This window comes from Durio zibethinus, chromosome 9 (genome assembly GCF_047325235.1).
Source record: "Durio zibethinus cultivar Kanyao isolate XHJ-2024 chromosome 9, ASM4732523v1, whole genome shotgun sequence".
In the NCBI taxonomy this organism is placed as follows: Eukaryota; Viridiplantae; Streptophyta; class Magnoliopsida; order Malvales; family Malvaceae; genus Durio; species Durio zibethinus.
The window spans coordinates 6,747,296-6,771,737 of NC_143170.1; the positions used below are offsets into that span (position 1 = coordinate 6,747,296).

The 24,442-nt window shown below is 33.2% G+C and overlaps 1 protein-coding gene and 1 pseudogene across 1 annotated transcript; one reads left to right on the plus strand and one right to left on the minus strand.

Annotated features, from left to right (window-relative positions):
• The first annotated feature begins 1,969 nt into the window (after nucleotides 1-1,969).
• On the plus strand, nucleotides 1,970-5,054 carry LOC149516762 (uncharacterized). The gene is made up of 8 exons (XM_089765210.1): nucleotides 1,970-2,049; nucleotides 2,134-2,374; nucleotides 2,480-2,648; nucleotides 2,750-2,914; nucleotides 3,034-3,225; nucleotides 3,503-3,858; nucleotides 3,953-4,668; nucleotides 4,862-5,054. Exons 1-8 carry the CDS (start codon nucleotides 1,970-1,972, stop codon nucleotides 5,052-5,054), a joined length of 2,112 nt encoding a protein of 703 aa, XP_089621336.1.
• A 4,749-nt stretch (nucleotides 5,055-9,803) lies between these two features.
• On the minus strand, nucleotides 9,804-11,357 carry LOC149516763 (transcription termination factor MTERF5, chloroplastic pseudogene; annotated as a pseudogene).
• Between the last annotated feature and the right edge of the window lie 13,085 nt (nucleotides 11,358-24,442).

Genomic DNA, 24,442 nt, shown 5'->3' on the forward strand with positions numbered 1-24,442 from the left:
TCCAATTTTCCTCTGTTATGACCGTGAACATGAACAAATAATGTACAACCAAATATCCTATGTGTGAGATTGTTTGTGGTATTGAGGTTGGGATAAAATTGTGAGAGTAGTTCCATAGGAGTTTTAAATCTCAAAACTCTTAAAGATAACCTATTTATAATATGTGTGGCAGTGAGAACAGCTTTCCCCTAATAAAATTTAGGTACATTTGCTTGAAAAAAAAAAAGCTCGGGTTGTGGCTAGTAAATGGCTATTTTTCTTCTCTGTCACTCCATTCTATTGTGGAGTATTAACACAAGATGACTCATGGATAATCTCTTCTTTTTGAAAATAGTAGATAGACTCTGATTGAAGTAGTCTCTTGTATTATCAGACCTAAATCTCTTGATTCTCATTCCAAATTGATTTTGGATCATGTTTTGAAAGCTTACAAACACATTATTCACATCTGATTTGGATTTAAGTAAAAAAACCCAAGAGACCCTAGTACAATCATCTATGAATGAAACAAACCATCTCGCACCAGAAATATTAAGAATTGTAGAGGGAGCCTAAATGTCACTACGAATCAAGTAAAAGGGAGTAGAACTTCTTTTGTTACTAATTGGAAAATGCACGTCTATGCTTTGCAAGTTCACAAATATTACAATGAAAATCTTCGACATTTAATCCTTTGAACAAAGAAGGAAACATGTTTCTCAAGGTTCTAAAAGAAAGATATCCAAGACGAAAATGATAAAGCCAGATTTTGTCTTTATTGAAAGATTTTTCAGAAAAAAATGATAAAGGTAAACTATTCTTGATACTATTTGTGTTATTTGATGTCTCAAGATAGTATAGTCCATCCTTCTCCTTAGCAAGTCCAATCATCTTTCCTGAGCTCTGGTCCTGAAATTCACAATAAAAGGGATAAAAAGTTACTTTGTAATTCATATCTCTGGTAAGTTTTTGTATAGATATCAGATTAATAGACAATCTAGGAACATGAAGAATATTTTTTAAAACAAACGAGAGATTATTTAAACATCTCCTAATCCTACCACTGTGATAAGTGAACCATCTGCAACAATAATTTTCTTATTACTAGGACACAGGTTATATGTACTAAACTTTTGTAAGGAATGTGTCATATGGTCTGTGGCTCCTGAGTCAATGACCCAAGAACTCGTAATAGGCTTAGCCGAGACATTTAATCCATGAGAATCGGAAGCTTTACCTGAACTAGAAACCTTACCCAAAGAGCATACTACAGTAGGCTTTTCAAGGATTTTCAATAAGTTTTTCAACTTTTCAATCTCTTTCCTGTCGAACTCTCCTTGTTTCTGAGACATTTGTAGTACTCTAGTAATTTTTTCAGTTAACATTTTCTCAAATTGGGTGGTAGTGATATCTTTTTTTGAAAAGGTTTGGCAATGAAGGCCTAAACAGAATTCGACAATGAATGCCTAAAAAAGTCAGCAATGAAGGCTGAAAATTTTGCTTCCCAAGAAGAGCCTAAAGCTCTGATACCATGTAGAAAAACTAAGAAATAAATCAGTGTGAAAACTGAATGTATGTTGAAAAATTGCTTATTGAGAATTATACAAGAATCTTAGGTTTATATACAACTAACTAGGGATTAAATTAAGAAACTAAATCTTCCTAAAAAACTAATCCTATAATTAAGGGATTGTCTATCCTAATTTTAGGGATACAAATACTTAATTCTAGAGATACAAATATAAATATACAGATTACAAGATTACAACCAGCTATAAATAAGTGTTTTTCCATAGAAAGGTCCAATTGATAAGGGGAAGAAGGCTAAGGCGGGAACCACTGCCTCTGAAGGTAAGCCTAGTTGTTCTTCAACATGAAGAATACTAGAGGATTTAATGATCCTTGAAAACAAAAAAGTGTAGTAGATAGAATAAATAGAATAAGGGCAGATATTGTGTGTTTATTAGAAACTAGAATAAAGCATCATAAAATGCAGCCTGTGCTGGAAAAGCATTTTCGTGGTTGGTGTATTCTTCACAATTATGCAGCACCTCCAAACGGAAGGATATGGTTATTATGGTGAGATCATGTGCAAGTAGACCCATTAGAGTTTTCTGAGCAAAGTATAACTTGTGTGTTACAATATGAAATCAGGAAAGTTTATTTTTCTGCCATTTATGGGAGTAACGACGGTGTTCAAAGAAAGAATCTGTGGTTGAACTTAACTCACATCAGTGTTATATTGCAAGACGACCCTTGGATTTTGGCTGGGGATTTTAACATTACAGTCCATCCCTCTGAAAGCTCAGATTATAATAGAGATCAATCAGCAAACTCAGAGATGAAGGATTTTCAGAATTGCTTAACTCAACTAGGCTTGTTTGATCATGCTTATGTTGGACCTCAATTTACTTGGTCTAACCATCAGTTAGAAAGTTACTTAGCAAGGAAGTTGGATAGAGTATTGATAAACGACTCTTGGCTTTTAGCTCTCCTATAGTCGCATGTTGAGTTCTTAGCTCCAGACGTATCTGATCACTGTGCTGCACTTGTCAAACTCAGCATGACAATTCAATCCCCTCCAAAGCCTTTCAAGTTTTTTAACTATTGGACAGGGAATCCGGAGTTCAAGTTAATTGTGGAAAGATCATGGGAGGACCCTATTAAAGGTAGCCCAATGCTAATATTGCATGAGAAATTAAATAGGTTGAAACTGGAGCTCAGGAAGTTCAATATTCAAAACTATGGAAATTTGTCTAGTCGAGTGCAGACAAAGAGGAAAGAGCTAGAACTATGCAAGAAGCCATTCCAGCTCAAAACCCACCAAAAGAACTGGTTGTGATTGAGAGAAGGCTGTATGAAGAACTCAAGGACCTGATGAAAGCTGAAGAGAGTTATTATAGGCAGAAATCAAGAATAAGATGGCCGCAAGAAGGTGATCAAAACATAAAATTTTTCCATAATTTGGTAGCAGCAAAGCATAAAAAGAATACCATACGAGTCTTAATGGATTCAGAAGGGAAGAGATTGGATACGTTTGACCAAATTTCACAGGAAGCAACTCTTTCTTTCAGAAGTTAATTGGAACGGTGGATCAAAATGTTACAAGATGCACACGAGTTTTTGGCAGAGTCCAAGGGACCTTATCTGCAAAAGCTCAAGATTTTCTCATACAACCAGTAACTAAAGAGGAAATTCAGAAGACAATGTTCTCATTGAATGGTGAGAAATCCCTAGGACCTGATGGTTTTAATGCTCATTTCTTCAAACAAACTTGGAGCATTATCGAAGATGATGTTACTAAGGCTATAGAGCATTTTTTTTTCAATCTGGGAATATGCTACCTGCTTTCAACTCTACAATAGTAGCATTGGTTCCTAAATGCACCAATCCTAATAGTATAAGGGATTACAGACCGATTTCTTGCTGCACCACAATCTACAAATGTATCGCTAGGATTCTAGCTAACCGATTAAAGGAAACTCTGCCTGGGATGATAAGTTGTAATCAAAGTGCATTATAGAAGGTAGAAGCATCATAGATGATGTATTGCTAGCTCAAGAAATGGTTCGAGGATACGGCATATCCACTTTATCTCCAAGATGTGCAATCAAGATTGATCTTCAGAAGGCTTTTGATTCAGTGGACTGGAGCTTCATACTCTTAGTCTTGTATGCCATGAAGTTACCGAATCAGTTTATAGGATGGATAAGAAGTTGCATTACTACTTCTTTCCTCTCCTTATCAATTAATGGTGGACTTGTAGGCTATTTTAAAGGAGCAAGGGGAGTGCGACAGGGAGATCCACTTTCCCCGGACTTGTTTGATCTAGCTATTAATGTTTTGTCCAGACTATTGGATGCTGCTACCATAGATGGTGTCTTTGATTATCATCCTCAATGCAAAAGAATTAAAAGCATTTTATCCTATGTCTGGCCTACAATTGAACTGTGAGAAAAGTGAGCTCTATCAGGCAGGGGTTAGCAGGGAAGAACTTGCCAGAATCTACCAAGCTTCTCGGTTTAAGATTGGTACGTTACTAGTCACGTACCTTGGGGTCCCATTGGTGTCTAGAAGGCTCACAGAGAAAGACTGCGCACCCTTAGTTGACAAGATAACAGCAAGGATTAACAGCTGGGCGACAAGACACCTATCATATGCTGGCAGGTTACAACTAGTACAGTCAGTGCCTTTTAGCATGCAGAGCTATTGGTGTAGGCATTTCATCCTCCCAAAACATGTGCTGAAGAGGATAAACAAGTTATGTTCTGGTTTCTTTTGGAAAGGAAAAGAAGTATCAGCAAAAGGAGCTAGAGTAAGTTGGAAGGCAATATGCTATCCTAAGTCTGAGGGAGGGCTTGGAGTTAAAGATATCTTGACCTGGAATCTAGCTTGTGTCTTGCAAAAGATCTGGTCGATAATTGCAAAAGCTGGTTCTTTATGGATCGCTTGGATTGAAGCTTATGAATTGAAGGGAAAGACCATATGGCAAGTAGCTGTCAAGCAAACTAGTAGTTGGAATTGGAGGAAATTGCTTCAAATAAGGCAGATCGCGCAAAATTTCATCAAAAATGAAAACGGAGTGGAGGTATGGCCATTTCCAAAAAGACATTATGACACTGTCATGGTATGGGAAAAGATCAGACCACAACAACAGAAAGTGGAATGGCAGAAACTAATATGGTTCAAGTATCACATCCCAAAACATTTACTAATAACATGGATTGTGATTTTAAATAGGCTTCCAGTGAATGATAGGTTGCGGTCATGGGGAATGAGAATTGATAGTAGATGCAACTTATGCCACAATAAAGATGAAACAGGAGATCATGTTTACTTCGAGTGTGTCTATTGAAAAGAAGTTTGGCAAAATTTCATTCAGCTATGCGACATTGACAGAAGAGTGGGAGTTGGGATACAGAACTGAGCTGGGTAGAAAACAGATTAAAAGGGAAAGCTTTGATCTCAATTCTATTAAGAATTGCCTGGAATGCATGTATATATTTCATATGAGGGGAAAGGAATCAGAGGATATTCAAGCAAAGGGAGATGACAACTGCACAAATGGTGGATAAAGTCAAGGAAACTATAAGATACAGGCTGCATGGATTGAAACATATTACAGGAGATGTGGTAAACAATAAACTTAGTGAAGATTGGAATCTGAATGTAGAATTTCTAGAATAATCTATTAATGAATTGTTTTTTTTTTGTTTGTTAAGTTGTAGAACAGTTATATTGTAGCAGATTTTTGCTGTTTTTGGATGAATTAAAATTCAGTTTATCCAAAAAAAAAAAGGTGAGAGAATAATGATAAATTTATCAAGATTTTTATAATCTCTTATTCAAAAATAAAAAATTTATCAAAATTTTTAATAAAACTAATTATCTATAAAATATATCAAAATTTAATGAAAAATTTTCAAAATTTACATAATTTTATCAAATAATATCTTTTAATTTGTTGATTTGAATTTTTATTTAATCATTTTTAATAAAAATTTCATAAATTTTAATTTGAAAATTTTATCTAAGTATTCCCTTTTTTTTTGGCTATAAATTTGGGACCGTAGATTTCGGAAGATGACGTCCTTCATGGCGATTCAGCTGAATCTCTTCCAAGAGTTACAGAGTTTCGTAGATTAACGCGTTTAAATCAACAACAATACTTTATCTAATCTAGGGCTTAAATCACAGATGATGATGAAAAATATATAGGATCCATACAATTCCAAAACCCGTCTCGGGAATGCAACGGCCAGCTACCTGGTTTGTCGCATGAGAGGTGCCAACCAATTTGATATTAAGGTTTAATTTTAATATTATTGTTGAAAATAAATTTTATGTTTAAAATTCGTTTTTAATTCAATTTTAATGTTAAATAACAAACATTTATTTTTTAATTTAAAATTTTGATTTTGTAATCTAAATAAAAAAGCTACCATACTTTTGTAATGAAAAATATTTTGGGATAAAAAATTATTATATTATTATATATTTTTAATATTTTATTATTGTATATATTTTTAATTATTTTAATTACTCATAATTTTTTTATAATAATACTTAATATTTAAAAATTTTAGCTACATTTTTTTAACGCATTTTTTTAATTAAAATTTTTCGTATTTACAATAACAATGCTAAACTAATATTCAATCAAGAGAAGGTTTCAAAATGGCAATTAATTTTCTAGTGGACAAAATTTATTTATTTTTTATTTTGACAATTGTGCTTTTTTTATTCTAAAACACGTCATGAGATTTTAAATATATCCATAGTTGTGTAATTGATCTTTCTTATATATATATATATATATATATATATATTTGTTGTTTTAACCCAATCATAGAAGATACTAGGCTACAGAAAATTCCCATCCTCTATATTTCCAAAATGTCATTGATTATTGTTAAAAAAATAATAATAACTATGATGAATGAGAGAAAAATGATATACTAATTAAAATTTTAAATTTAGATGAATTGAATGATAAATATTTAAAAGTATATTATTTTAATAATTATGATAATTAGATGTCATTATTTTATTTTTAAAATTTAATAAATATAATTAAAATAAAATATAATTTTATAATTTTAATTTCGTGTAATAAAATATCAAAACTTTTTTTTTTTTTAATTTTAACGCATATTTGAATATTATCCATAAACCCCTTTATTTAAGCAACGTCAATGTACGTATACAATGATGCTATAGACATATATCTATTAATCATTATCATTATTTATCATGGAATATATAGGATTTAATTCTTGCATCACTTTCCTTTGAATTCATAAATAAAAACAAATCATGTGTTTAAAATTGCTGACGTCTGCTATTTGTATTTGGTGGAGTCAATAACTTTAATCACTTAGCTTATTTCAACATAATGTTTAACAACCAAAGAACATTTATATATTCTGAGAATGTTGTGCTAACGAAAATGAAATAAACATTAACTGCTTTTATTTTTTAGGATGCGACATATAGCAAACTTTCTTCTTCTACCAAGATGAAAGAGGAATGATGCCTTGTTCATGCTTGAAGAAATTCTGAGGATCAACCAATGTCTTCACATGCACTAGTCTATTAAAGTTAATTATTAAAATATTTAAAACCCCAAATGCTAGCCTGTTCATAACTTGTGTTGCCTAAATCCCTGTAGTTGACATATGCTTCTCGTGGAGATTGAGAAACATAAGCCGTCAGGTGATGATAAAATTTCCTGATCCAATTTAGGTACTTTTCAAATTCCGAATTTTCCTCTTTTGCTCGGCCAAGAGTGTATATGATTTTGTACATGTTGCCAGCTCTATGTGGGAACAGAGTTGCAGTCTCTGATATCTCATCCATTTTTCCCCCATAAAGTACCAAAAGAAATAAGGCATATTTTCCTTCCTCTTCGTAGAACTTTGGCCACATCCCTTCCAATACAATTTTTGGAATAGGTTTCTTCACATAACCGGATTTTACCCAATAAGCCAATTGATCTTTTTATATAATCAAATACCTTAATTGATTTTTTGCAAATTTATAAAAGATTAAGGCGTTTGTTTAATTAATCTTTCATATAAAATTTATAAAAAGAATCAATTAAGGCGTGTATATAGCCAATTTATTTCTTTAATGTTTTCTTTCTCTTCTTCTATTTTCACTTAAAACGAAACTTAAAATTATCAATTTTGGAATGAAATCAGCAATTCCAACTTATCCATTTTAAAATAAAGATAACTTATTTATGATGTTTAAATGATTAAATAGATTTATAATTTATAATCTATATTTTTTCATAAACTCGTGACAAATAAAAATGGTTTATAATTTAGATTTATGTGACTTTCGGATTTGTATACTGAAAATTTTCTAAAACCTTTCCAATATTCAAATTTAGAAGATTTTGAAAGTTTTTGAATATGCAAATATAAAAACTTTAGAATTTATGGTTTGAGAATTGGTAATTGAGATTTACAAGTGTTTGGATTTACATTTTCAAAAAATTAAAAAAGTTTTTAAAATGCATAACCAGCCGGATACACATTTTTGAATGGTACTTATAGGGATAAGAAAAAATTCAACAAAATAAAAAATTAATTCGAAACTATATTATTAGGTTTGATTCAGGTCAATTTTTTTATTCGATTAAGATTAAGTTTAGATGTTATATATATTTATATTAGGTTTGGATGAAATTTCAAATGAAAAGTAAAAATTAAAAAAAAATCAAATTGAATTGAATTATATATATTTTAAAATTTTTATAAAATAAAAATAATTATTTTATATATAAATCTATTTAAATATATTAAAAATTATATTAAAATAATATATAAAAATAAAAAAAATTAAAAATCGATAAATAGAACCAGTAAAATTTTATTAGAATCAGATTGTACGAAAGTTATATTTGAGTTCATATTAAAATTCAAAATTTTTTAATTTTATGCATATTTTCAAGTATATATTTTGAAAAATCTTTAAATTTTTCGGATATATATTTAGGATGTACTGTAAACAAAAAAAATGGGATTAAAGGATAATTTATCAAAATTAATTAAATAATATTATTTGAGATATTTTTAAAATAAAAATACTGAATGTATAAAAAAAATTAAGGTCAAATAGAAACTCCCTTAGTTTTTGTTTTGCCAAAGGATTGAGACAGAAACAGTAAAAAATCTTGGACATAGGAGATTGGATAAGGTTTGTGTGTAGTCACCGATAGTAAAGTCTTTTTTCTTTTCATGCTGATTTTGGAAAAGATAAAACATCTGTCAATTGACAAGCGTAAACAACCCAAGCAATATGTAACTGCTCCATCGTTTTTCATCAATCACCAAAAATAACCAGAAATCTCCTCAACTTTAACCACCACACAACCAGTCACAATTAGAATCGACACATAAATTTCCCATCCAATGAGATCGTAACTATGTAAGTTGAAAGCTATACACGTTGTTCATTCTTATCCATGTGACAGGACTGGGACTGCATTTTCATGTCCATGAATGAATGGACAACGTGCACATAAAAGTAGATTATATAGTTCAACAAATAAAGTTCAAGCCGGGATGGATAATATTATCATTGTCTTACTTTGAGACTATAAGCTTCAAACTTTTTAGGAACTTTGACCCAAAATAATATGGACAGGGAGAGAACATGCAATAATTCTAAATGAAGCAAATGTAGCATCTGGAATATGGAGGAATGGTCACCCAATAATGTATAGTTACTTATACATGAAACTAAATATCCAGGTTAGGCCCTGAAGAGGTGGAAGTATGAAAGATGAAAGGAACCAAAAATATTATATTCTAAAAGAAAGATAATCAAGATGTTTTTCTCATGTCTCATGGCATCATTACATTGGAATAAAAACTTTTGAACAGCAAAGAACATATGCAACAGATAAAGGATTGACAAGGAACAAGAGCAAGCATTTTGAATACCATACCACATGGAAAGTAAATATGGGCTCCTTGTAACATTGCCTCCAAGCTTCAAAATTTCTTTACATCAGAGTTCAGCAATGGACTACATCCAAGAGAATTGAAATGCACTGAGAATATGTAATGAAACTGGGACAGGGAAATTACATCCTACAGAAGGGAAGAGAGAAAGAAAAGGAAGTGCACCGTAAAGGCAATTTAAAACAAGATGGGTTAATAAATAAGGTAAAAGACTGCATAGGATCTCAATATTAAATGCTTTCTTTGTATATTCCACAACATTTCAACTCCTAAGGTCGTTCCCATGCTCTGCAAATGTAGCTGCAAATTCACATTACAGTTCTTGCAAAAAGTGAGTTGCATCTGAAGTTGGACGAAGTTATTAAAGTCTGTTGACCAGGCCATAATGTTTCTACGACCTCAGAAAGTGAACTCTTAAAATATCTGCAAAAACCTCATTCTCCAAAATATGTCATCACATGGTATCATCAATACTTTCTATATGAATCAGTTAAACTTGGTCGGTAAGCTGCTTCTTCATTTTCTTCTTTAAAGCCTTCTCAAAGTCACAGCTTAACAATGATAAAACCTGGTTCAGCAGTAATTTTACACCAGACTCCTTTACAATTGCAAATCTCGGTTTAATTCTCTCATCTAAGCTGTAGCCAAAACATTGAGGGAATTTAACCAGCTCTGACTTTGCATAATCCATGGTTAAAAAGAATCCCATTTTGGTATCAAGTTATCTACCAAGCTAAAAGTATATAATACTCCATATCTTGAAATCATAGTTCCAACTTCCTCCACATTGTATCCTTTATCAAGAAAAAATTCAGTTACAGGCTTCAAATTTGCCTCAATGCTAAAACCAAATGTCTGTGGACATCGCAGTAGAAGAAGAGCAACATCAGCACCCAATGACTGAAAGTACTTAGCTGTAGGCTGTAGCTTGTACTCCATACCATAACTTATTATATTTGGACAGCGTGTTAGAATCTTACCAACATTCTCTGATGGAAGGCCCATTTCATAGAGGAAATCTACAATTGTCTTAACCATTTGCCTGCTATAAGTGAGAAGTGCAGGAAACCGCCAAACCGGTATATAACTTTTGCCCAACGTTTCTTGTCCACACCCAAATTTTCTAACAATGTCATGGTGGGTATAAGATTTTCAGAGAGACTTATTCCACACAGTTGTGACCTTTTACTGAGAATGATGGGAATGTTAGACTTTGGTACACCAAGTTCAATAAGGAACTCAATGACAGGTTTGATTTCCCCTCTAGACTGTAGTAGGCAAAAGATGGGAATCTGTGTGTAATTAACTTGATCTTCTCAAAATCCATGCCAAGCTCCATGACGTAGACAACTTGAGGATTGAGCTTCCCCGCTGGGACTGTCTCACTAACACGAGTGACAGCTTTTAACTTTTTCTTATAATCAAGGACTGAATCTAGAGGAGATACCTGTTTTACAGTTTTATCTATAACTGGTGGGTTGGGAAATTTTTCAACCACATCTGCCAGCATTCTTCCACGCTCTTCAAGGAGAGATTCAAGGTAAGGGATAAGAGCATCCCAGATCTCAAGAGTTGTGAGCTCTCTTCCTGCAATGTCAAGTAGAAATTTGTCAGCAGTTTAATCAATTAGAATTGAAAATGCTGATGTGGAGAAATAGACAGTAACAAAGCAATCGAACCTACAAGATACCGAGATTTATGAACAGAATAAAGCTTTGACACAAGGTGGTCAATAAAAAGGTCTGATTTGTTGATTATTCTTGCACTAACTGCATTGTTTAGACCCTGCTTCTTAAAGAACAAGGTTAAAACAACCTTGGCTTCTTCTTTTTCTGTTGCTACCAGGGTTGAAGGAACCATTCTTAAGATAAAAGATTCATCTACCTCAGAATCAGCTATCATTATACAAAAGTCAGCATTTGTGTCCCATAGAGAAAGAGAAGCGGAAAAGATGTTGACACAGTCTCCAAAGAAAATTCGTTACCAAACTTTGCTTTGCAAAAGAATAGTTTCTCAGGAAAATGAATTCCATTCTTGTAAGAAAAATAAAGTAAATTCTCTCTTTAGCATACTGTCTTTGCCAAGTAAATGAAATGCAATTTAGTCATGCATTCTGGCGGCATCACAAATTCACTAAATAATCAGCCATTGTATCTTAGGAACCCTGTATTCCATTTTAAGCTACATTTTTCTAGTAAAGAACACCCAAATTCTCCATTTTTCATATTATCTCATCTATAGACCCATCCTGCGGTCTGATTTTTTGAATCACTTGCTCAGCTCTAAGGTTTCTGCATTAACTGGAACAGGAAATCTTAGCTCTGTGATCCCATGCTTGACTAAATGTCCAACTCTAACATCTAAACCTCTTTGGGGTTTGATCTCAAAACAGTAAATCAAATCGAACATTTGATAAAGAAAACAAACCACAACGTCCAAATCTTAATTTGAGACTGAAACCTGATACCTAATAAGCGTCTAAAATTGTTTTTCCTCTCTCCTCACCCTTAATTACTCCGTCTCTTCTTGTCAGCACCAACTTACTAACAGATACAAATTCTTAAAGTGTGAAAATTTATAAACATTCAATACACCATCTGCAATATTTCTTAAAATGTAATATATGCGTACTTCCAATCATCTTGTTCTAGTGACTCACATCCACTTATCAAAATTCATACCCTTGAGTGCCATTAGGAATTCAAGAGGAATGAAAGGTCAACTCAACAATTCAGCATTTTTACACAAAACAAATACTCATTTTCCAACTAAATAAGTATAAAAAAAAAAAAGCTGATTTTGAAACAATATTAAAAACCCAGAAGCCTTCCTAAGTTTGAACAACAAAGGCACGCAAAGTTTTCTTTTCCTATTCATTTGCTTCCAGCAAATCAAAAACCCAAATAAGATTTGTTTCATGGTTCTCTTTTTTAACAATTTATTCCTCCCAGGTTTTGGCTTGTTTATGAAAAAGCATCTAACTTCTTGACACCCTTTTGTCTAACATTACAAATAAAAACAAAAAAAAGAATTTCTTTCGGTTTATTATCTAGTAACATGTGAAAGGAAATGGTGGAGTGTTAAGGAAAAGCAAGCACCTGGTTATGGTAAGGGTCCTCTTGAAAGTGAAAAGAGGTCCAATGATGGCGGGATTGCACAAATAGCTCTCATTTTTAGCGTTCAAGTTCCAAACTCAAAAGATTTTCTATGGTCTTTTTTTTAGATATAAAAGAAAAAGAAAAGATGAACATTTTTGCCAAATATTCGGCTCGTGAAATCGCTGCCACAACTTGTAAGAATAATACGATGTCGTTTCGGTTTTTCTTCTTCATTTTTCTTTTTCTTTTGGCACATAAAAGAAATTGTTGTGTATAGTGATATTTCAACAGTTTCCCTACAAACAAGGAAAAGTTTAAGGCAAGATAAATTAGAGTTGTGACAGTATTGGATTTGGCATGGATTACTATCATTGCTCTTACACTGGATGGTAATCTAATTCCACTCGCTTTCAAGTTCATTTTATCTCCCTGGTTTCTACTGACATGATAGCACACATAAGAATAATTATAAACAAAATGTAGAGAAAGAGAGACAAGGATAAGAAAAGAAAGAAATAGAAGTAACTAATGGATAAAAAGACAAGGTGCATGATGCTCAAATATTGACAAAATTTCCCATTATAAGATGAAGCTGAGCATAATTACTATACCATAAACTAAGATTTCATCATGTATATACATAAATGTCAATTCTTGAACAGAGTCCACTGCCTCCCTAGACAAGTTTAGCTGAAAATCAAAGAGTAAGAGACAGGAAGGTAGCTGCTCTTCATTACACCTTATAATGCTGAATTTGCTTCTTTGCTTGAACGATATTCCTGTTCTACCTGACAATTTTTTTTTAAGAGATGCCTTCCTCTCTAGACAAATCATACTGCTTCATTCATTCCCTAATTTTGAATTATTTCTCAAAATAAGTCATCAATGGGATCAGTCATAGTCTCCGAAAGACAGTGGGTGCCACAAGGTTCACTGCTTCGTTCCAATGATCCCTAAATAACCCTGTCAGGACGCAAAAAGCTACACATCCTTGTATAGCAACTGATATTTTGTTATTCTCACTGGAAGAAGGGAGCAATTAACTGTCAGCTTGCCTTTCATGGCTCCCTGAAATATATATTCCCTGCAATATTGGAAGTTCAAAGCTGCAACATAAATATCAATACCCAAGTATATCCATCATGAACAGAAAAAAAAAATTGATGCACATAATTTTCATGAATTCTTCTACACTCTTGTAATAGAATTAAATGTGGCCATTTCTAACAAAGAACAAACCAGATACTCATGTGTCATAGATCATTAAAAATTAGATAACATACCTCTACAACATCTATGAAGTCCTGCTTCTCATGGAATACACCCACCCATATAGTGTGATCTGCAGTCCTGAATTTCAGGTAAACAATATCAACACAAAGCATAAGAAACCTGATATCCAAACTGAAGCCCAAGATTAAGTGCTCACCGAGCTATGCAATTAGTTCTAGCAAGTGAAAATGAAAAATATAAGGAATGGCACTCATCAAATTGTATTAAACTCAAATCTAATGCACAAGTTGAGGAGAAAAAGATGGCAACTATGGAACTAAATTTGGACCTAAAACCTGAAAATGTATTTGTTTGATTATCACGGTAACCTTATTGCGGTGCAGTTGAGAGCCTTTTTTTTGCCTCCAAATCCCGTTGGGATGTCATTAATCTCACCATTCCTCTAGTTGTACATTGGGCCTCGTAAGGTGCAGTAGGAAATCACAACCTTCTACTGCAAATTTTCAACTATAATGCCCTTGTTATTCTTTTTTTATTTTCTAAATCATTCTAACATAATTTTTTTTTTTTTGTTTTAAATTTAATTTTGTTCATTTTTGTTTGTGTCGAGCTCTAATGTGGGGGTGTTCCTGGAAGAATTGAAGAGAAAAACGATTAGAAGCAAAGGCAAAGAGTCTTCTTTGCATTTGTACTTCAATGCACAAGTCAGAGGTCAAAAGGAGAGTAATATAGGGAATTAGGAGTAGATGAAATTTGCCTTACTGATGCCTAGAAATTCGCATTTATAAATATGAGGTAGGGGACCATTGGGTAACAATAACGACGTGGTCGAGTTGACATAGCACTGAGTGTGTTAGGGCCAGGTCGGCATAAATGTCCAAATTACCCTTAGCTATCTATTGAGGGCTCCTAATAAAGAAAAAAACTACTAACCCTTTTGACCATCAAATGCCCATAGTATTCTATCCCTTCACCTAGCAGTTTAAATATCAAACTGCTGAGTGTGTAGTTGATACATTTCATGCAAGCTAGGTAGACGAAAGAGGATGATGTGAAATTTGATCTTTTACAACTGATGTCATCATGAAGGCCTGTATTGGGGGATAATTATCTTTAAGGTAAAGTCCAACTTGGTGGGAGACCAATCTTGGGCGTGTCCTTTGGGCTGAGTGCATAGCCAGCTTAAGGGTTGTCGAAGTGTCAATTATTTAGGATAATCCAAGATTAGGATAAGAGTTGATCTAGTCGATGTAGGACTTGAGTTTTTTTAGGACTTTGGATTCGAGTATTCGTTCTGAACTCTAGTGGCAAACCAAGCACTGGTCTGTCAAGTTGGTTTGGGTTGGGGAATTTGCTCGACTTGTTTTAGGGTCACATCCGATCTGACCTGAGGAGCCATCTTATCTGCACTGTTTGATGGCATTAAATGAGAAGAAAGGTAGATGGAACGAAAAAAAATCTAAAATCTAAAATGGAAAGATGAAAAAATGTCTTTCTATCTACACTCTAACATGTAACGTAGTATGGGCTGTTCATTTGATCTAAGGCACAATTATATAAAAGGTTGTTGGGGCTTTTGTTTTTCATCTTTTTGCTTTTATTGCTTTCAATCCAACTTAAATTTTTCATCCTCAAAAGCTTTATGGCCTTATAATCATTCTTTTTTTAATCCATTTTTTCTATTTTCTTTGGTATGTATTTTCCATTATATCTTTTAGTTGTAGCTTTGGAGAAGTCGGGAGTTTTAAAATAGAACCTATGAGGGTTCAGCTCAGGCAAGATGACGATGATGACCTAATTTTGCCAGTAATATGAGTTCATGATTGTTAGAGGATAGCCTACTAGTTTAACTCGATGTCTAAAGAAGGGTAGCAATGAAATGATGACGATGCTCAAACAAAAGAAGAATGGGTCCTAAACAAGGGGACCTATGTGCTCAGATAGATTTTGAACTAGAGAATCCACCTTCTTTCCCTGTCTCTTGAGTTGGTTTATCTTTTATGATCGACCTTTCTTCATTTTCGGTTATTTCTTTTTCCGAGGTCCAGTCTCATAAGTTTTCTTCTACTTTTATTCTTCCATCAATAAATGCTTCTGTTATCACTTCCATTCCCTCATAGTTAACTCTCGTTGAGATTACTTCTTCTCTCGATAGGTCTTTACCTCTCATTTTTTCTTCCAAGGTGATAATGCTTTCAGTCACGATTCTATCTCAGAACCCATTTCGACTCGGGAATGAAAGTTTTTTTGTGATGACGATTCTAACGATAATGAGGGTTTTGAGAAAAAAAAAAAGAATGGAATACCTTAGTTAGAAAAAGTGATGACAATAAGAAGAATCTTGCAAGGCATGATAAGTTGGTTGAGGTTCTCGTATATACTTTTTGTTACCTCGGTATGATTCTTAAGGATGTGATAAGGGAACTAAAAGGTAGGGCTAAACCTAAAAACTATCTTAACATGTGTTCAGCTCATCATATTCGTGTTTTGGTGACGACCTTCCATTTTTTCAGAAAAGGGTATAGCATATTAATGTTGAGCTCCTCAGATCAAGTCACCAATAAACTGAAGCCACATTGGCTCTATGTATATTAAGATTCATTAGTGGTTGATTTGAGGTTTTCACTTCATTCTTTATTTGTTTCAATTTTTAATTCTTATAATTTAACTATTGCTTAACTCACTCCTAACTTTATATGGCACATAATAGGTTTTATCATTCTTTGTCAACATTTAGATATTTTTCTTAATCTTTTTCTATTTAGAAAAATTTTTTCCATTAAAAGGCACCCCAACGATAAGAGATGGTATTACATAACAACTTGACCAATAAAAAATTACTAGTTGATTACTTGAGCTCCATCAAAATTAAAAGTTGTTCTTCTTTTTCCTTCAAAAGCAAAAAATAAATAAAGATAGTGAGATCGAGGTCAAGATTACGATCGAGGTTGAGGCATGAGAGATAATAATTGAGCCTGATATTTTTATGGATGCGTCAATAGCTCTCTCCATCCTGGATTTATTAAATTAGAAAAAAATAATATAGTATACCTATAGAGGGTGTTCGTCATTGATGCCAACGAGCTGACTTCCTCTAAAGTAATAAATGAGACAAAATACTAAGGTAGGTATTAGGTAACCTTGTAAGATTTTATTTTGACCTAGTTTTTATCTAACTAGTAGTTCGATTTTGCAAATATGTCTTACCAACAAGGATTCTAACTTTTCCTTATTCAAGCATGAATAAAGCCCAAGGTAAGAAGATTTTGCTTAAAACCCCTTTTTTGTGGAAGAAATAAAATCATTAACCCTGTAGTGGGTAAATCGTCGAGCTCTTCAACGCAGCATTCCCCTATCGGTAGAAAGATGAAGTTAATAGCTCATTGGGAGCTTTCTTTGATGACACTCTTCTTACCAAAAAATTGAGGATTGAAGTCTCCTCTTCTACCCTGGAGAATCCCGAAAGAAGGATATTAAAGCTCAACTCAAAGAAAATTTACACAAGCCTAGAGTCTACTCTCACTAACAATCCCATGGAGAACTTCGACATTATAAGAAAATTTTACAAAGTCGTAGTCTCTTTACTTAGTGAGCATTGTTGAACTCCAATTCAACCTTTTAAGTGTTCCTCATTTTTATTTTTACTTAAGTCAGAGCTCATCTTATGCAGTTTAACAAAAACTTTCATCTCAACCCCTTAACAATACCAGTCAAGCCTTACATCAAGTCTACCTCGTTATGGCTTACTTGCTTAAGGCTAAAAAAGACATGACTATTTTGAGTAAAGAGCATAAAATGAGCTTAGATGCTTTAGGCAACATCAAGTTCAACTTCAATGTGTCCTAAAAAAAAGAAGCCGAGCTAAGGAAGAGAAATGACTAGCTAATAACCAAACTGGAAGCCATCCTAATTGAGAAAGCTTTGGCTGATTCTATGAGAGAGTAGGCTGAGCTGAAGCTTAATGATACTCAAGCTGAGATAGCAAGGCTGAGGTCAGAGTTAGAGGCTAGAGAAAAAGAGAAAGAAGAACTAAAAAAAAAAGCTATTGAAGACTTTAAGGCCTTCAACAAATTCCTCTAGCTCTAAATGGAGTTTTCTAAGGACAATGTGCTTGGTGCCTTCGAGTTAGCCAAAGACGAAGTGCAATTCAAATTTGTCGACCTCAACCTCGATCTCTCTAATATTGATATCAATAATATCAAATCAATGCCTCTTTTGAATTAGCCCGAAAAAGAGGATGAAGATGAAGATGGGGCATTAAATGCCAAGCTTGAAGCTGCTTTGGGGGTTGAAGTTGAGGAGGCTTAGGTTGAGGTTATTGCTACTGCTCCTGCTTATGATGGTACTATTGCTGCTATTGCTACTGTTGATATTGCTGACATATAGCTTTTTTTTCTTTTTAACTTTTTTTTTTAACTTTTTGTAAATTTTTGTTTAGAAATACTAATCTACAAGGTCATTTTTTATTAAGACCTCAAATATAAATTATTTGCTAACAATATTTTGTACTGATCATATAATTCAATAAAAAATCAAATATATTTTGTTCAAGTTTCAATTCAAATTGGTTTTATTTTTTCTTTTAATCAAACAAGTTTAAGCTCATTCAATCATCGTAACACAAGTTCTGTGGATTTACCTTGAATCATTAAAAAAAAATTAGCTAGAATTTGATTTGATTAAAATTGATTTGGCCAAGCTTAGTTAAGTGAACTGGAGATTTACCTAATTACCCAAGAATATCTCAAATTAAATTAACTTAAAAATCCATCTAAGTCCCACCTCGAATTTTGTTAAGTCAATTAGGGTGTGATCCTAAAGTTAACATAAGCACCATCGGATGAACATAATTTGTTTTGACATCATTAATTTTTGGGTTACAAGTGCGAGTTCAGTTTAGTCTGAGCTATTAGTAATAAACTTTTAACTTATTCACGTTTCACATCCTTGGGTAATGTTACCATTCATATCCTATAGCTTGTAAGTCGAATAACGGATGACCTCATTGGCTACATATGATCCTTTTTAGGTCAAGACTAATTTAACACCTCGGTCATTCACTCTTGAAGCTTCAATTTTTCTAAGCACTAGGTAACCTTTCTTGATGTTCTTATATTGGACCCTTTTGTTATAATAATTGGACACCCTTTGTTGATAAGCTACTATCAATGTTAGGGATATATCTCTTTGTTCTTCAATAAAGTTTAGTCAACCTTTAGAGCTTTCTCATTTTTTTTTCTAAGCCTAATTTGACTCTTAAGCTCGAAAGCTGATCTCGACAGGTACCACGACCTTTATTTCAAATGTCAGATGAAACTGGGTTTCACCATTGGTATCTTAATGATCATCTTTAGGGCCCATAATACCACTGGTAGTTTATTAGTTCACTTTCTCTTTGTTTTATCTAATATCTTATTTAAAGCTTCTAACATTGTATTGTTCATGGCTTTGGCTTGTCCATTGAACTGAAGATAGGCGACTAATATGAATCTCAGGTCGATGTGAAAGTTTAAACACCATTCCTTGAACCTCAAGTTTTCAAATTGTTTACCATTATCAGTTATTACAGGCCAAGGTAGGTTGAATCTATAAACTATGTTCTTTCACACAAATTTCTCTACTTAGGCTTCTATCGTAGTGACCAAAGCCTTAGCTTTGAGCTATTTCATAAAGTAGTCTACTGTTACTAAGATAAATTTCCTCTAATTCATGGCTGTGTTGAATGGTCCAAGGACATCTATTTCTTTCTGCATGAAGGGCTACGGGCTAATGATAGGAATGAGCTTGATCGAGGGGAGATGTTACATGTGATTGAACCTCTAATATTTATCATATCTTTTAATCGGTTTAGTCATATCCCTTTTGATGGTAAGCCAATAGTAGCCCTACCTAAGCACTTTATAGGCTAATAGTTAGGGTCTGAGATGGTTTTCATATATTTTTTCATGGATTTCTCGCAAGTTGTAGTCTATTTTTTCTTCATCAACATATCTTAGATAAAGGCAAGCTAAAATATTTTTTGAATAATTTTTCATTGATCATCGTGTATCGAAAAACTTTCTTCATCAATGCTTTAGCTCAGAACCTATATTCAGGCAATATTTTCATGGTCAGGTATGTTTTGATCGAGGTCATTCAAGTTTTTTTTTCTGATTTGTCCTATGAGCTTTTTCTTGATGCTTTTTTATATGAATTCTTTCACCATGACTTAATCTAAACTTTCTGTAGTTATTCTTGAAGCCAACTTAGATAAGAAATCTACTAACAAGTTTTTGAAACTCGATATCTTTTTTACCTTGACCTTCTTAAAACTGACTATCAAGGCTAATGCTTTATCTAGATATTTTTGAATCCTTTCTTTTTGAGCTTTAAACTTTTTGTTTATCTGACCGACCACTAATTGAAAATCATTATACATGGTTATACATTGAACATTTAGTTTAACTGTCAATATTAAACTAGCTATTAATGCCTTATTTTTCACCTTATTATTAGATACCCTGAATCTAAATTTTAAGGCATATTAATATTGTAATCCTTCTGAGTTGATCAAAATAAGGTCAGCTCTTTCATTATGGTTCGTGGTCGATCTATCGACAAAAAGCTTCCACCTCTCTTTGTTTGGAGTTTTTTTTCTTTCTCAGGTTATCTTTTAGGATAGGCCGAGGTAAACTCTATAACGAAACATGCTATCACTTAAGATTTCAAGGTCAACCTAAGTAGTATATGTGGGTCAAATTTGATGAGCTCCCATTTGATTAATCTTTCAGATAATTCTAGCTTCTATAAGACCTATCTCAGTAGTTGATCTATCAGTACATAAATTGCATAAGCTTGAAAATACGACTTAAGCTTTCTAGCCGAAGTGATAATCACGTAAGCTAATTTTTCTATACCAATATAGTATGTTTCTGGCCCTGTCAACACCTTACACATAAAATAAATCGATTTTTGCTTCTCTTATTCTTCTCGAACCAAGATAGAGCTGATGGCCTGATCTATAGTGGCCATATATAAGTATAAGATTTTGTTAGACCTAGGCTTGGACAAGATAGGTAGAGAATATAAGAACTTTTTGAGTTTTTCAAAGGCTTTTTGGCATTAAAGGGTCCACCTAAAGTTAGAAATGTTTATAAAAATTTTAAAGAATAATAGACATCGTTTTGTTGACCTAAACATAAACATGTTTAGGGTGACTATTCTTTTAATTAGTTTTTGTACATTTTTTATTGAGGTAGGTGCTTTGATGTTTAGGATTGCCTAAACCTTTTTTGGGTTCACCTCTATCCCCTTCTTATTAATCATGTAACTAAAGAACTTTTCATACGTAACTTCAAAAGCATATTTGCTCTGGTTAAGCCTCATATTATACTTTTTTAAGATGTTAAAAGTACCTTTAAGATCTTCTAAATGCTCATCCAAACTTTTACTTTTAACTATCATGTCATCCACATATGTTACAGCTAATCTAATGTTTAAAGACCTTGTTAACCAACTTTGATAGGTCATCCCTGTATTTTTTTAATCCGAATGGCATCACCTTGTAATAGTAAAAGTCATTCTTGGTAATAAAAGTTATTTTTTCTTATCGTCTTTCAGTATTTTGATTTAGTTATAACTAGAGTAGGCATCCATAAAGCTAAAAATGCCATGTTTGGTGCTATCATCCACTAGTCGATCTATGCTAGGGAGAAAAAAACTATCTTTTGGGTATGCTTTGTTCGATAGGTAAAGTCAATACACATCTTTCATTTTTCATTGTGTTTTTTAATCATGGCCACATTAGCTATCCATCAGGGTAATAAACCTCCCTGATGTAGCTTGCTTGTAATAATTTGTCAACCTCATCCTTGATAGCCTTTTATTTTTTCAAGGTAAAGGTTCTCTTTGTTTGTAAAACTAATTTTACATTGGGGTTAGTGTGCAGCCTATGAACCATTATCTAGGTATCAATTCTAAGCATATTGGACAGTGTCTAAGTGAGGAGGTCAATGTTATTTTTCAGAAGTTGAATTAATTGATCTTTATGCTGGAGTTTCATTTTGATCTATATATATTTTTCAGGAATATTATCCCATAATTGTATAGTTATAAGATCATCTGCCAGTTTAGCTCGATTTTCATCTGACTTAGGTTTTTGATCAATTATCTCTTTTTATTTGGTTAAGTTGGGATCATTTTTTGTGAAGACAAATCCCGACGTAATGATTAGTATGTTATTGGTAAGTTGTTGAAATTATGATTGAATTGGTATATATTTTTCATTTCAAACTATATTTTGGCCGGTGTATTAGCTCAATTCAAATGACATGTAATTGTTTGTATTGGCTTGAGAGCTCGATTATCTTTGGAATTACTTCAAATTTTCAAAAAATGAAACAGAATATGTCTTTTCATTTGAGCTTAAAAGCTTGGAGCAACTTAAAAGCGCACTTCTGTTAGGTCAGTCTTACGTTATATGTTCTTGCTCTTGCTTTCTTACTTTTTTTTTATTTCTTTGCTTACTTTTCTTTAGTGTTCTCAATCTCGATTGAACTATTAGTCTTTTTCCCAGTCCTCTTTTTCATTATGATGACATAACACTATCGTGCATTAGAATGGTCTCCCTTTAACTCTTCAACTCTTTGAGGTGTTAGAAATTTTACTTTCAGATGGAGAGTCGAGCCTATGAACCTCATAATAGATTGGCTTGGTCGACCTAATATCATATTGTAGGTAGATAAGACGTTCATAACCATGAACTTTATGACAAAGATGACCGATTTAGGTTTTGTGCTTAGAGAGATCGATAATTTAATAGTTCTTTTTATTGGTACTTGTTAGTTTCCAAATCCCACTAAGGTTGTAGTGATCATTGTAATTGATCTTCACTGATTTTCATTTTTTTATAGTGTCGTAGTACATGACGTTGGTAGAGCTCTTGTTGTCAAACATGATCCCTTTGACTATGTAATTATATACCATGACTGTGATTATTATAGCATCATCATGTAGGTATTGAATCATTTCTAAATCTTTTGAGCTGAATGAGATCGATTCATCTTTTTAATTTTTTTTTCTTTGTCGAAGTACCTATAGCCACAATCATCTTAGGCTGAACTTTCTTTTGGTCGAGGTTTAGCTTCCTTCAGTTATTACATTAATTACTCCAACAATCGACCTATTGTTATCAGTTCGACCTTTTTCTTACCTTGACTAATCTTTTCAGACTTTTGTCCATTTGTTTTTTTCTAGCTTACCTTCTTTGCCTAGGTGGGCTTTCTTCAATCTTGTCTAGAATCTGATATGACTTGGGTTTGTTTTCGCTATTTCATAAATCTTTTCAGTTGACCTTTTCTAGTTAGAGCTTTAATCTCATTTTTTAGATTGACACAATTTTTAATATTATGGCCTATGTCCTTATGGAAGGCACATCTTTTAGTCAAATCCCTTTTCGTGATTTACCTTAGTGGCGTTGGTAATTTGAGCTTTGGGTTTCTCGCAATTTGCATCAAAATCCTCTTTTAAGAGGTATTCAGTGCTATGCAATTTATTTCTTCATTAGAGCTTCTAACCCTATGTTGTCTCCCTCTTAAGGGAGAATTATAGAAATCTTTACTTTTTTTACAATTAATGAAGGGGGATGAGCCTTTTTCACCTCGGTTACTAATGAGGGAAGATGAGCCTCTTTCACTTCGATTGTTTCTCATTATAGCTTTGGCATTTATGTACTTTTTAACTATGAGTAAGACGTCGGCCAGAGTCTTAGGTGGCTCTAGTAATAAGGTCAACTTTAGATGATACTTTTTGTTATTGAGTCCACTTATTAGGGTAGCTGCAATGGTCGTTTTGCTCCAAGTCTTTTACCCACAGAGCTTTCATATTAAAACAAGCGACATAACTTTTTAAAGATTCATTGCGACCTTGGTGAATCGACATTTAGCTTAAAGTTGTCTCTTTTGTTGTTCGACTACTTACAAATTAGGACAAGAATGAGTGACTGAGTTCTTTAAATGTTGTGATTGACCTCAATTCCAGATTGTTATATCATGATCGAGCTACACCCTTAAGGGTGATAGCAAGGCCCTTACACATCAAAGCTTCATCTGTGCCCTACATCATCATGTTAGTTCTATAAAGTTTTAGATGATCGAAAAGGTCAGAAGTACCATCATAAGTTTCTAAGGTCGGTATTTTGAACCTCTTAGGAGGCATGGTTCTGTCAATCTCTTCGATAAAAAGGTGAGGTTTCCAAGAATTTGAGTTCATCCTCGAATACCATTATTTTTGCTTTCAACTCTTTCTTTATGGTCTGTATTTGAGCTTTCAGGTCTTTTTTTTTTATTGGTGTTCAAGATTTGTTTGTTTGAATTTTTGGGTTGTGGCATGTGTCATGTTATAGCTAAGGTAATGGCAAGCTGGGGCATTATGCTCTTTTTTTTTTTAGGCCGAGTAAGCTTCCATCTCTTCATAACTTAACTGTCTTTTCGCATCCTGTTGACCAGGGTAACTAGGTCAAGCACTTTCGAAGCTTATAATGGGGTTATGGTCTATAGCATTTGTTTAAAGGCTTGAATTTGCTCGATCAGAACCTAGAATTATTCCATGGTTGGATCAGCATGTGGTGGGGCATGTTGGTCTAAGTGTTAGTTATTGTGTGTTTTTGCCTGGTCAAAG

Bases quoted from the DNA above. Each gene is read 5' to 3' on its own strand.
- LOC149516762 (XM_089765210.1), top strand. From the start codon at position 1,970: ATGCAGCCTGTGCTGGAAAAGCATTTTCGTGGTTGGTGTATTCTTCAC. The intron at 2,375-2,479 runs GTTGGACCTCAA...GCTCTCCTATAG, and splicing joins GCTTGTTTGATCATGCTTAT to TCGCATGTTGAGTTCTTAGC. The intron at 2,915-3,033 runs GTGATCAAAACA...CAAATTTCACAG, and splicing joins AATAAGATGGCCGCAAGAAG to GAAGCAACTCTTTCTTTCAG.